This window comes from Oncorhynchus nerka, linkage group LG8 (genome assembly GCF_034236695.1).
Source record: "Oncorhynchus nerka isolate Pitt River linkage group LG8, Oner_Uvic_2.0, whole genome shotgun sequence".
Taxonomy (NCBI): Eukaryota; Metazoa; Chordata; class Actinopteri; order Salmoniformes; family Salmonidae; genus Oncorhynchus; species Oncorhynchus nerka.
The window spans coordinates 47870806-47884232 of record NC_088403.1 but is presented as its reverse complement, the minus strand read 5'-3'; the positions used below and the strand labels follow the sequence as shown (position 1 = coordinate 47884232).

General features: G+C 44.6%; 1 protein-coding gene across 2 annotated transcripts; it reads left to right on the top strand.

Moving 5' to 3' along the window:
* Nucleotides 1–740: 740 nt before the first annotated feature.
* epoa (erythropoietin a) lies at nucleotides 741–13110 on the top strand. Of its 2 annotated transcripts, none has more exons than XM_029666719.2 (5): nucleotides 741–998; nucleotides 10251–10381; nucleotides 10570–10656; nucleotides 10824–10988; nucleotides 12054–13110. In XM_029666719.2, the coding sequence occupies exons 1-5, from the start codon at nucleotides 983–985 to the stop codon at nucleotides 12207–12209; spliced, it is 555 nt and encodes a 184-aa protein (XP_029522579.1). In that variant the 5' UTR covers nucleotides 741–982; the 3' UTR covers nucleotides 12210–13110. The 2 variants fall into 2 exon arrangements, with proteins under 2 accessions (XP_029522579.1, XP_029522578.1); XM_029666718.2 differs by lacking the exon at nucleotides 741–998 and adding an exon at nucleotides 1048–1470.
* Nucleotides 13111–13427: the final 317 nt, after the last annotated feature.

Below are 13427 nucleotides of genomic sequence, written 5' to 3'. Positions count from 1 at the left end.
CGTCGTATTTTTTGTTATTGAAATGACCTGAAAATAACGTGGATTTAAAAAAAAATGGTATGTTGTTGATGTTGACCATGTCCATGTTGATTGACTGAAGAGGGGGTAATCTACATCTAAGAGCAAAGACATTGGTTCCCCATTGTGCTGATGTGTCACCTGATGCTGCTGCTGCTGTGAACGTGCAGGAAGGACAGTGACCAACATCTTTGGACAGGAACCCCGGAGGGCTCCAGGAAAGCCTCCCCACCCCCGCCACGCGTGGCTGTGTCTCCCAGACATCAGGCTACAAACCGGGGAGACGACCGCTGCGTCAACAAAACTGGGTGGGGGTTGTCGGCGTCTAAACAAAGTTTAAAGATGTTGACACAAAAAGCCTCGGAGAAATTCCATCAACAGGCAAATAACGGAATTACTGACATAAAACTCTAGGACAAGGCTATTACTTTTGTGACGCTCTGGTCTGTGAGCGCACCATGGCACACTGGCACTTCTGGTACACTTGCATACCAGGATTACAAAGGATGTCACTGTGTCCAATGAATTTTAAAAAATAGGAATATTTGATCCGTTGTTTAAAATGTAATTTCTGTAGAAATTGTAGTCAGCCAAGTGGAAAGCGTGTACAGGGGATTATTCATAGATCATGGGTGAATGGGAAGTCCCTCCTTGCTTTTTTTGAGACATGATTTAGGCTACATTTGGGGACTATTGTTTGAAAACATGGATATTATTTGGATAACAATCAAACAAAAAAAATGGACCCATAACAGCGGAAGTCGTTCAGATAGTCATCACAGGACAATGCAACTTCATTTTCATTGTCATCAATAACAAAAATCTAACGGATCAGTTGTAGAAACAACTACCGGATAAGTGCAATCAAATCCAGCGAGAAATCCATAAAAGAGCTTCGGTTGCAATTAATGGTGTATATAGACGAAACAGCGAGGATCCTGTGAGGGACTATGCGGATTCCGATATGGAGTTACCACCCAGTGAGTAACTAGTAATGCTTTAGTTTTATTCTCCTGGGGTTGAATATGTTCATGGTTTGGCAAAGGACGACCTGAGTTGATGGTTGAATGCTCTTGTCTGTGTTGGTGCGTAAAGAGTGTTTGCGCATCCCTATCGGCTGTATCGTCTTTTCGCATTGCGGATGGGAGGTAAAATACACGTTTTAGCAGGTTTCCAAAATCAGTGATGCAAACAGAGCCTGATATATCCTTGCTCCGATGAGGAGCCGGAGGCTACTGTATTTGGCTCTGACTGGGAGATGCACGCAGCACTAAACTCTCCACATGCAGCGTCTGGAGAATGCGGACAAGTGCTCTGGGCATGGTTGGGATTAAATGGACGGATGTCCTTTGCAATACCTGTTGAGGAGTGTGTGAACATATATTATCATTTCGCGCGATGCGTTTAAACGATGCCGCACTGCTTTGCAAATGTTCCACAATTCAAGTAGAGGTAAGACCGTTTTATAATTACTTGGTATATTATAACCTAAACAAGATATTATATCCACATTTTCGGAAAAATAATTAGCTATGTAGCCCAAGTAATGTGTAAGTGTTTTGTGAGCATTTCGATGTCCACATGATGTGAGCAGTGAGCTAGTGGAAGTTAATTACAGTAAAAATAGTTTATTTTCACACAGAGGTTTTGACACAGCGAAGAGCTCAACTGAGCTAGCCTACATGCGTAAAGTCTCCGAATTATTAGCCTAATGAGGCGAAGCATGGAGGAGCTTTATCCCCGCGGTTTCAGCTCAGTGGAAAGAATTACGCACGGGTCTCCTGAGCCACACACGTTTCAGTATTGAATTTGAAGCTGCATGCTGGTACAATTACCATGTTGCACTTGATTGGGGATCACTAAGAAAACGAATTCCAATACATATTTAAATAATGAAGCATTTGATTATTCCATTGTCTTAACCTTAGAGTATCATTTGACTTCCAGCATTTTAAGTAATAGCTTCTTCAACATACTGTACAGTACCAGTCAAAACTTGACACACCTACTCATTCCAGGGTTTTCCTTTATTTGTCCTATGTTCTACATTGTAGAAAAATAGTGAAGACATCAAAACAATGAAATAACACGGAATCATGTAGTAACCAAAAAAGTGTTAAACAAATCAAATTATATTTTATATTTCAGATTCTTCAAAGTAGCCACCCATTGCCTTGATGACAGTTTTGCACACTCTTGGCATTCTCTCAACCAGCTTCACCTGGAATGCTTTTACAACTGTCTTGAAGGAGTTCACACGTATTCTGAGCACTTGTTGGCTGCTTTTCCTTCACTCTGCAGTCCAAATCATCCCGAACCATCTCAATTGGGTTGAGGTCGGGTGATTGTGGAGGCCAGGTCATGTGATGCAGCACTCCATCACTCTCTTTCTTGGTCAAATAGCCCTTACACAGTGTAGAAAATAGTAAAAAAATAAAGAAAAACTATTGAATGAGTAGGTGTGCCCAAACTTTTGACTGGTAATATAAGTGACAAAAATAATATTGTCCAACTCATTGGGTATCTCACCGAACCTCATAGGCTATGCCATGTCTTGAAATATGCAGATAGGCAGATAAAAAGTACATTTACATTGTAAAACTTCTGACAGCCAGCATTCTAACTCAGCACATGACTTTTGGACTTTATAGCACTGGAAGAAGGCATTCATTATTGAGTCATTGTTAGTTTTACACTTAAAAAACACTGTAGAATTTGTGAAATTTGCCTATTGTATATGATGCGTTCTATACGTGAGTTTATACTGGATTAAAAATGTTGCTAACTGTAATTTTGTTCCAATAGTTTAGAAATAGATTTTAAGAGGTATAAAAACTTTGGGAGCCACGCCATTCCAAAGATGTTTTATTCTACCTGTAAGGAGTATGCTGAGATTCTTCCATTTAGATCTTCTTTCATGTTGTTGAGTGACAGGATTAGGCTACCTTTATAGATGTGTTGTTTGTTGTCACTTATCAAGCATCCTATTTCATATTTTTTTGTGGTCCACTTAAGGGATTGCTGTAGCTCATGCGTTATTCTTTTTCTTTTTCCTTTTCCCTGAGATTTTTGAGTATTACGCCAATATTTTTAACAAGGGGGCATTACGTTTTCAATATTAGTCAGGTGTATCAGGAGATCGTCATGAATATAAACTAAAATAAGTTTAGTTTGTATTAATTTTTGATCAATACCGATACCTGTTACATTTGGGTCCTGTCTAATTATTTCTGCATGCGGTTCAATTGTCAGTGCAAACAGGAGGGGAGAGGGAGGACATCCCTGTCTCATGGCCCTTTCTAAAGCAATTTTATTAGATAATGTATTATTTGTGTATTTTTTGCTTTAGGATATTTATATAATATTTTTATGAATTATATTATTTCAGATGGAAAGTTGAATGCTTCCAAAGTTTTGAATAGAAAAGACCCACTCAAGATGATCAAAAGCCTCATGGTTAACAAATTCATATGTGAGTACTTTTTTACCCTTCACCATACCATGAGTACCAACCAACTCGGTAGCCTTATGGTTACCGTTTCCTCTCTGAGATTGGAAGGTTGAGCTGATGGATTGGGGGTAAGGCCCTGCCCTGCGATATACTGACGTCCTGTCCAGGGGGTGTGCTTGTACATCAAGATGCCTCACGCTAACAGGAGAGTGAGGCTCCTGTCCTATGTCCTCTGACAAGGCTATTTACTTACCATGGATAAGGAAATGGATGTGTTTCCTGTTAGTTAACTGTAGCATGACTCTGCAATGTTGAGGCAGTGAGGAAGTCAGGCTTCTAGTTAATGCTGATTCATGTTAGAATGCGATGAGTTTACATTTCTCAAAGGATCATTTAGCAGAAAATTGATTTCCACAGAGGAAGTTCAGGATTCCACCCTTTGACATTGCATTACATTGGGATTCCTCACAGGAAATTATGTCATATCAGTGTGACCTGCTTGCTGATTACTCAAAACTTTTCACATTCATTTACAAGTTTAAAAAAAACATTTCAGTAATTTTGCAGATGCTCTTATCCAGAGTGACTTACAGTTAGTGCATTCATCTTAGACTAAGAGTCTAAGAGAAAAGGCTGCCAGTGTAGTTTGTCATTATACATCATTTCTCTGTCACTCTTCCCAATTGGATTGAAGTGCTGAGTTCGCCTTGTGAATAAACCAAGGTCATGTAGAAGTCATTTGAATGATTAAACGTCAAGCCTTGATTGAATTTGTAATAAAAGTCCTCTCATAAGAGAGCATCAGTGACAGCTAGGTGACCTTTGGGAGAATAATCTGCCACACTCTAAGTCTGGTGCTTGCCAAGGTGCATAATCAGTGCACAGCACAGAACTAGACCATAGAAAGGCAAAAAATAGAAGTCAAATCTTGGCATTTGGTGCTTTTGCCACTGGTCCTGTTACCTTTACGTTTGTCCAACTTCCGGGACTCAGAGTCCCGGCGCTCAGCTCATGGCTGGCAGACATGCAGCGTAGACTATTGGTCAGTATTGCAGAGTCACCCAGTGAGGGCGTCTGAGAGTGAGTGAGTAAGTGAGTGCACACACTCTCCTTCACCTTCACACGTAAGGCCCTGGCAAAGGTCACTCTGTCAACTTGTTGTACAGAGTGATAGAAGGGTGTGGTATTTAGACATACCGCCCTAAATGAGGTCAGTTATGCTGCTTTCACCCACAACCTCTCAGAATGGAATGAGGTGTAAGGTTATAGTGCCATTAAAACTTTACTTTGTCCTGTCATTACATTGTGTCACTACTCCCTAAGTACCTGGAAGGGGTTAAACATATGTGTATACTGCATAGGTTTAGCTGTATACTTCACACACACAGACACCCCCGCATGCGTGTGCACACACACACACACACGCTCACGCACGCACAAGCACATGCACACACACACACACACACGCGCACGCACACGCACGTGCACGCACACACACACACACACACACACACACACACACACACACACACACACACACACACACACACACACACACACACACACCTGCTGCTGGCTTAAATGCTTATCACGTCCGCACATCAATGTTCTAGAACAGGGATCTTCAACCATTTCTTGCCCAGGGACCCCCACCCAGGGAACCCAATCATATGTCAGCAAAAGTTTGTCATTATTTTGACCTACCCACATTTTAATTGGAAGGGGAAGTGGACTCAGAGCTGCGTAGCTATGTCACAATGGATCGCAGGACTATCGTCTCTGTGGCTTTGGACATTGGACTGAATAAAGGTTTAGTTTCTCATCTCCACAGGGCCGGTGTGAAGTTCCAGTAGGTGGTGAGGGGGTGGATGGAGTCAAATGGAGAGCCGACGCAGATAAGCCAGTGCTTATAGCTGGCTCAATTCTAGCACAGTGGGACAACACAGACAAACAATATAAAGAGGTTCTTTGAGAAGCCCCCAGGGTTGGTAGCCTACGAGGCGGACGTTGTCTGGTGCTGTACACCCAAACACAACCTACGTGTCAGGGTGAAGCATCCTACGTGTCAGGGTGAAGCATCCTACGTGTCAGGGTGAAGCATCCTCCGTGTCAGGGTGAAGCATCCTACGTGTCAGGGTGAAGCACCCTACGTGTCAGGGTGAAGCACCCTACGTGTCAGGGTGAAGCATCCTACGTGTCAGGGTGAATCATCCTATGTGTCAGGGTGAAGCATCCTATGTGTCAGGGTGAAGCATCCTACGTGTCAGGGTGAAGCATCCTACGTGTCAGGGTGAAGCATCCTACGTGTCAGGGTGAAGCATCCTACGTGTCAGGGTGAAGCATCCTACGTGTCAGGGTGAAGCATCCTACGTGTCAGGGTGAAGCATCCTACGTGTCAGGGTGAAGCATCCTATGTGTCAGGGTGAAGCATCCTATGTGTCAGGGTGAAGCATCCTACGTGTCAGGGTGAAGCATCCTATGTGTCAGGGTGAAGCATCCTATGTGTCAGGGTGAAGCATCCTACGTGTCAGGTTGCAAGAGGGGGTAAAATTGTTACCTCTGTGAATCCCGGTCTCTTAATTCAAAGGGGCTCCAGCCGTCCCACAGCCAAAATGGAGTAAATATGAATCAATAAAAAAACATCATCACTTATACTCACTCATTGTTCAAAACAGATATCTTGCTTGATAAGCCAACTCTTTATGTATAAACTGCCTAAACTCAAATAATTGGCTAAAATTGGGCTAAAAACCACAACAAAATGGTTCCTGGGAAACAGCAGCGGAGGCTTCCAGTGTCTGACCTGGCATGAGGCAGCCTTGGAGAGCTGTCTGTAATCCGTAACATCTCACTGCGTCACACAGTCAGGCTGCAGTGAAAGAGCTCATTCAACGGGATGCCCAAATGACCTGCAGCAGTGTGGAACAACTCCATAGAGCTGTCAGTGTAACCCATAGGGGTTACCACTATTAATATGGAACAGTTTGCACTGGGAGAAGTGCCCTGCAGACTGAATGTATGGAAAGGCCTGCTGAGCCCATTTTTACCAGGCTGTCACTAGAAATACCACACGTCTCCCACACTAAGAACACGCATGACCCCATTATGCGTGGCGTTCAGTAATACATAGACCGCAGATTTCCACAAAAGCACTGCTATGTGCTGTGTACAGTAGCATGGTGCTGCCCGATTGACATGGACCTTCATGGAATGCGAGCCACTCCGTGTGTGTTCAGGGCCCCATCTGATCTCATGTTCTGGATGACGGAGGCCCAACAGGCGAGACCCATTGCCTTGCTTGCAAGTCAGGTGTACCAAGTAACTCCCAATTCAAAGCGTTATTCTTCGACAGTGTGAATTAAATTGACTGAACGGAACAGTAGTAGTTTGTCTGGAGAAGCAAGCTGTGGAGAGCATAGAACAGTGTCCAGTCTGTGGCACAGCATTACGGCCAGAGCAGGAAAGAACAGTTCAGATGTCAAAGGATTCGGCTGACTGAGGACTAACCTGTGTGACTGGTTCGTGTGTTCTTCATAGGTTCAGAGATTCAGAGGGGTTCGCAAAGGACTAGGAGATGGGCTCAGAATGTGGGGCACGGAGATGCAGGAGGGGATGCTACAGACGATGGGAGACAGGGAAAATGACTTGACTTGGGATAAAGGGATGTGGACAGAATTATGAGAGACGAATCGAGCCAGAGTGGGCTGGGTAGAGAGAGGATGACACTTACATGCATAGGCCAGCATAGCTCCAAGTAAATGGCATTTATGTCATGATAATGTAGTTTAAACAGTAGAGGTGTGTGGGTAAAATCACTGGGGAAGCCAAGCCAGGGAAAAAAGCCATATTGCAAGATACATGTTGTGATAATTACGTTGTTTGTTCTATAACCTGCTAGTTCATATGCCTCGCGACTGTGATATATAGGCCTAAGGCCTAGACAATACGAATACACAGTGGCAGAATCAATTGAACCACACCTTTGTTTCATCACAAAACCGGAGAGCAACCTCTGTCTGGCGAAGTCCACAAAAGCATATTGCATGTAACATGACCTACAGCATGGTCTTCTCGACATTTCCGGACCACTAAACAGCTACTGATTTAGAACCACAGAGAGTTACCGCAAGTCGCAACGAAAACAGGAACTGCCTCCACTATTCCGACACCATTTCAACTTCAACATTTCAACATCATCAAATCACCAATGCTTAGTCTAATACAGTGACAACTAAAATATATATAAAAAAGATTTAGTCCAATCAACATAAGCTAAATATAATCTGGCTGTCCATGGTTCTGATTTGTGTTTGTGTGTGTGTGCGTTTGTGCAAGTAGAAAAAAACATGTTGACTCACCCTACTTGCAGAGAAATGCCAATGACATCATCATGTTGAAGAAATGGTCTATTACTCTGTCATACTGTATACACTTTTATTTTTAGTTGTCCTAGGCTACCTGGCTAAAATGCTTGCTCGCTAGCCTAACTTCCTTTCATGGGCAACATTAGCTTCTCCCATTCTTCTCTGCAGATCTACTCAAGCTCTGTCAGGGTGGATGGAGAGCCTCGCTGCACAGCTATTTTCAGGGTTCAACTCCGGGCTCTGGCTGGTCCACTCAAGGACATTCAGAGACTGGTCCTGAAGCATTGTCTTGGCTTAGGGTCGTTGTCCTGTTGGAAGGTGAACCTTCGTCCCAGTCTGAGGTCCTGAGCGCTCTGGAGCAGGTTTTCATCAAGGATCTCTCTGTACTTTCTTCGTTCATCTTTCCCTCGATCCTGACTAGTCTCCCAGTCCCTGCCACTGAAAAACATCCCCACAGTATGATGCTGCCACCACATGCTTCACCATAGGATGGTACCAGGTTTCCTCCATACGTGACGCTTGGCATTCAGGCTAAAGAGTTCAATCTTGGTTTCATCAGACCAGAGAATATTGTTTCTCATGGTCTGAGAGTCTTTAGGTGCCTTTTGGCAAACTCTAAGTGGGCTGTCATGTGCCTTTTACTGAAGAGTGGCTTGCGTCTGGCCACTCTACCATAAAGGCCTGATTGGTGGAGTGCTGCGGAGATGGTTCTGGAAGGTTCTCTCATCTCCCCAGAGGAATTCTGGAGCTCTGTAAGAGTGACCATTGGGTTCTTGGTCACCTCCCTGACCAAGGCCCTTCTCCTCCGATTGCTCAGTTTGGCCGGGCGGCCAGCTATAGGAAGGGTCTTGGTGGTTCCAAACTTCTTCGATTTAAGAATGAAGGAGGCCACTGTGTTCTTGGGGACCTTCAATGCTGCAGACATTTTTTGGTACCCTTCCCCAGATCTGTGCCTCGACACAATCCTGTCTCGGAGCTCTACGGACAATTCCTTGAACCTCATGGCTTGGTTTTTGTTCTGACATTCACTGTCAACTGTGGGACCTTATATAGACAGGGTTGTGCCTTTCCAAATAATGTCCAATCAATTGAATTTACCATAGGTGGATTTCAATCAAGTTGTATAAATATCTCAAGGATGATCAATGGAAACAGGATGCACCTGAGCTCAATTTCGATTCTCATAGCAAAGGGTCTGAATACTTATGGAAATAGTTTTTTCTTTCCTTTTTTTGCTTGGTCAGTATGGGTTGTTGTGTATAGATTGATGGGGGAAAAATATTTAATACATTTTAGAATAAGGCTGTAACGTAACAAAATGTGGAAAAAGTCAAGGGGTCTGAATACTTTCCTAATGCACTGTACATCTAGCTACATATTGAACGTCCATCCTCTCAGTCCAGGGGCACAATGTTCATACGTTCCTATTCATTAATTCATATTTATGGTTGGGTCAGAATCACCGTTATAATCCTTGGCCAGTACGGATAATTGAGTAAAACCACAAGTCCAAATCCCTATCTCCTTCCATGGCTAATTTAGGAAATAGCCAATTTTAGCTAGCTAGCTAGCCACTGTTTCGCTCGCTTGGATGATTTCTCCGGTGAGATACATTCAGCCTCTTGTGAATTGAAGGAAAATCATGAAAACACAGAGACAAAAGATCAATTGTTTTACATGTTTTTGTATTTTTTTCTTGGTCCATTTTTTTGGGGAAGCCTGGCTTCCCTTGGCATCCCTGAATACACGCCACTGAGTTTAAATGCCAAGTCACGGCCTCCCAGGCTGTGTCACAGCCAGCCGTGACCGGAAGACCCATGAGGCGGTGCACAATTGGCCCAGCATCGTCTGGGTTGGGGGAGGGTTTGGCCAGACGGGATTTCCTTGTCCCATCACGGTCTAGCGACTCCTTGTGGCAGGCCGGGTGCCTGCAAGCTGAATCGGTCGCCAGCTAGACGGTGTTTCCTCCGACACATTGGTGCTGCTGGCTTCCGGGAAAAGCGAGCAGTGTTTCCAGAAGCAGTGCGGCAGGGTTGTGTTTCAGAGGATGCATGGCTCTCAACCTTCGCCTCTCCAGAGTCCGTAGGGGAGTTGCAGCGACGGGACAAGACTGTAAACACCAATTGGATATAACAAAAATGGGGAGAAAAATGGGTAAAAGTTTTTAAAAAACAAATAAATAGAAAATGCCTAGCTACAGCTATTAATTATATACATAAAGAAAGAAAAGGTGTCATTCTTTGCACCAGCACAAGTAGTTGGAGCTCCTTGTGTTAAGGATACGACATCCCGAGTCCCGCTTGTAGCCAACACTTGTGTTACGCTACATATTGTTTATAATTGGTTATGGGTGGTAATGGTAGGGAGTGTTGAGAGTGTGTTTGCTGAAGCCCTTGTGTGTGTGTGTGTGTGTGTAGGACTCTTTGCCTTTCTGCTGATGCTGTTGGAGTGGACCAAACCAGGGCTATCTAACCCCCTGCGCCCGATCTGTGACCTGCGGGTCCTAAAACACTTCATTGAAGAGGCCAGAGATGCTGAGGCAGCCATGGTGAGACATTACACACCACATCCACGTCTGCTCTGGCCTCTTGATGGCCATGAGCTGGTGCTATTTACAGAGATAGTCAGAGTAATAGTCACATTTCATCTCACATTTCTCCATCCGTCTTCTAATCTATCCATGTTTCCTTGCACCGTTTCTCTTCTCCATCCACCCCCCTCTGATCCCTCTCTCAGCTGGCATGTAAAGAAGGACGTGGTCTTGCAGAGCCCGTCACTGTTCCCCAAACCAAAGTAGACTTCAACGTCTGGGAGAGGAAAACTGTGAGTAACAACAGTCTCACCCTCTCTCTCTCTCTCTCTCTCTCTCTAAGAATCAATCCTGTTATCCCGTTGTAGAGTCATAGAAAGAGAGTTTGGCCATTGAGGTTTCAACCTAAATCACATGGCTCTGGTCAACTGGTGAACTATGTCTGTGTGTGATTCTGTAGGCACTGGAGCAAGCTCAGGAAGTTCAGTCTGGCCTGTGGCTGTTAAACCAGGCCATCGGCTCGCTACGAACGTCCGTCACCAACACAGCGCTGCACAGCCACATAGACAACAGCCTCAGAAACATCTTCAGCATCGGACAGGTGCTGCGCAGCCTCAACATCCAGGTGAGCTAGGTCACAGAGGTCAGGGTTCAAAGGGCAAAGGTCAATGGCAGAGTGAGGTTGTGGCATGAGGACGGAGTGGTGAATATTGAGGTAAAATAACTGTCAGGCAAACAGGTGAACAGGTAATCAATCAGTGCTGTAATTCCCACCATTTCATTGTAGTTGTTATTGAATGACTTATCGATGTTGCTATTGGAGACAAGAATTGGAATGTTCGCTATCTTTAGTTCACTTAGGGCCCTGTCCAGGCAGATGCATTCCTACAGACACGCAAGGTTTAATCTGAATAACTCAGTTACTACTATTTCCACACTGTAGAGCTTGCTAGTGGAGGGAAGGGGGAAGAGGGGAAGAGGGGAAGGGGGGCTGTATGGTTGTGTCATACCGGACTGTAAAGAACTGTCATGTCTGAGAAATTCGAAGAAATCCCTGGGGCTGGTTCTTAGATAGTAGCAGAAATTCCAACAACCACAATCGCTTCCACCAGTGAGGTCACTGACAGGCAGGCAGAGTTCACTGGGTACACGCCAAGGCCATGGAAAGACAAACGGAGCTCCAGTCACTCCATCTGTACATTCAGGCTCAAGGGCCACTGAGAGGTTTCTTAGTAGAGACATCAAACAAACATCGCCCAAGGCTTGTACCCTGGTGAAATAAACCTACTGCTGATATGCACTATCAGGGTTAGGTAGTAATGGCTTACACGTAACAGGGATTAAGAAGTAACTATAAAAATGATGGTAATCAGACCCCTGGATCGTCTGGATCTTTGTGTCAAATTACATTTTGGATTAGTCAACTCATCTCCAGCCTGTTCACTTCCCAAGTACTAGGACATGGGTATTCAACTCTTACCCTACGAGGTCCAGGGCCTGCTTTTATTCTGTTGTACCCAATAATGACTTGGTATCCCAAGTCTAAATCAGTGCCCGATTAAAGGGGAACAATTTTTGAAAAAGCAGTGGAACTTGCCTCGAGGTCCAGAGTTGAGTTTGAGGGCACTAGGATAACATGAAGATTTCTCTTGGATCCTTCACATCGCTGTGTTTTTCTTCTTCCTGTCAGGAGTACACCCCTCCAGCAGGGGGCGTGGCTGGAGGTGAGGAGACATGGCGGGTGTCGTCTGCTTCAGAGCTCCTCCAGGTCCACGTTAACTTCCTGCGAGGCAAGGTGCACCTCTTGCTGTCCAACGCACCCATCTGCCACCAGGGTAGCAGCTGATTGGGGCTCTCCAAGGCAGGGCTGAACTGATTGGAGCTCCCTCTGGCAGGGGGGGCGGGCTCTTACACTATTGACCCTGCTTGTTGCCAGGTAGAAGTCTAAAAGAGGAGAGCGTGTGGACCAGATCCTCTCAGGAGAGAATGAAGCTATGTGGACAGAATAGTTCCTATTGGACCTTTAAAAGAACAAGAGCAGGTAGCACCTTGTGAATATTGACATGAGGGAGGAATGTGGTGAGGAAGTCAACCACGAATGGGGCCCATATAATGCACCGCTCTACGGCTCTTCAGTACTGTGTGTGTGTGTGTGTGTGTGTGTGTGTGTGTGTGTGTGTGTGTGTGTGTGTGTGTGTGTGTGTGTGTGTGTGTGTGTGTGTGTGTGTGTGTGTGTGTGTGTGTGTGTGTGTGCTTGCCTGTGTGTTTTAGCATGGACTGTGAGTTCTCACCGCCAAGCACTGGACAACCCACGTGGATTGCACCTGATGACACCTTGTTGGAGTTGTTCTGCACTATACCTGACTGACAGCATTGACAGCCTGTCAAAGTCCAGGAGGAGGACTAGCCTATACCACAAACTTTTAAAACTTCACCGCCCACCTCATTCTTAACACACAACACTTTTCCAACTGCTGTTTATTAGTGTCCTTAAATGAATTTTATATTGCTCTTTGTAATTACTTATTTATAGTTCTACATTTAAGCTCGACTCACTGTCATGGCGAAAGTATTCTGAGAGATATACTGTAACTATGAACTAGAGGCCGCCGTTGGGCACCAACGGTTAATCATAATCACTATATAATGCCACTGAACCGTGTTGTAAAGATATTTGTATACGTCAATATCCAACTGTTCACTCCTGTCTGTTACCCTTCATAGAATAAATGATCTGTGTGTTTGTATGTACTGTATGTATGTGCGAGAAAATATCTGTGTGAATGAAAGTTTTATGCAACTCTTATAACCCTATTTGAACGGACTAGAGGTGGGAGAGGCAGAAGCGGAGGTTCAGTCGGGTTGAAGGAGGAAACGATTGAGAGGAAGGGCTTACGTGAGAACTCTGAAGCTATGCTCTGATTATCAGTGTGTCTGGCTTATGCAGGCCAGTGCTCAACTAGAGCTTTGACGCAGATAGCAAGACTGCCAGGACAAATATTGATTGGTTCTTATGATGAACATCCTGCATGCCTGTTTTGTCTCTCTTATACCTTCCTTCAAC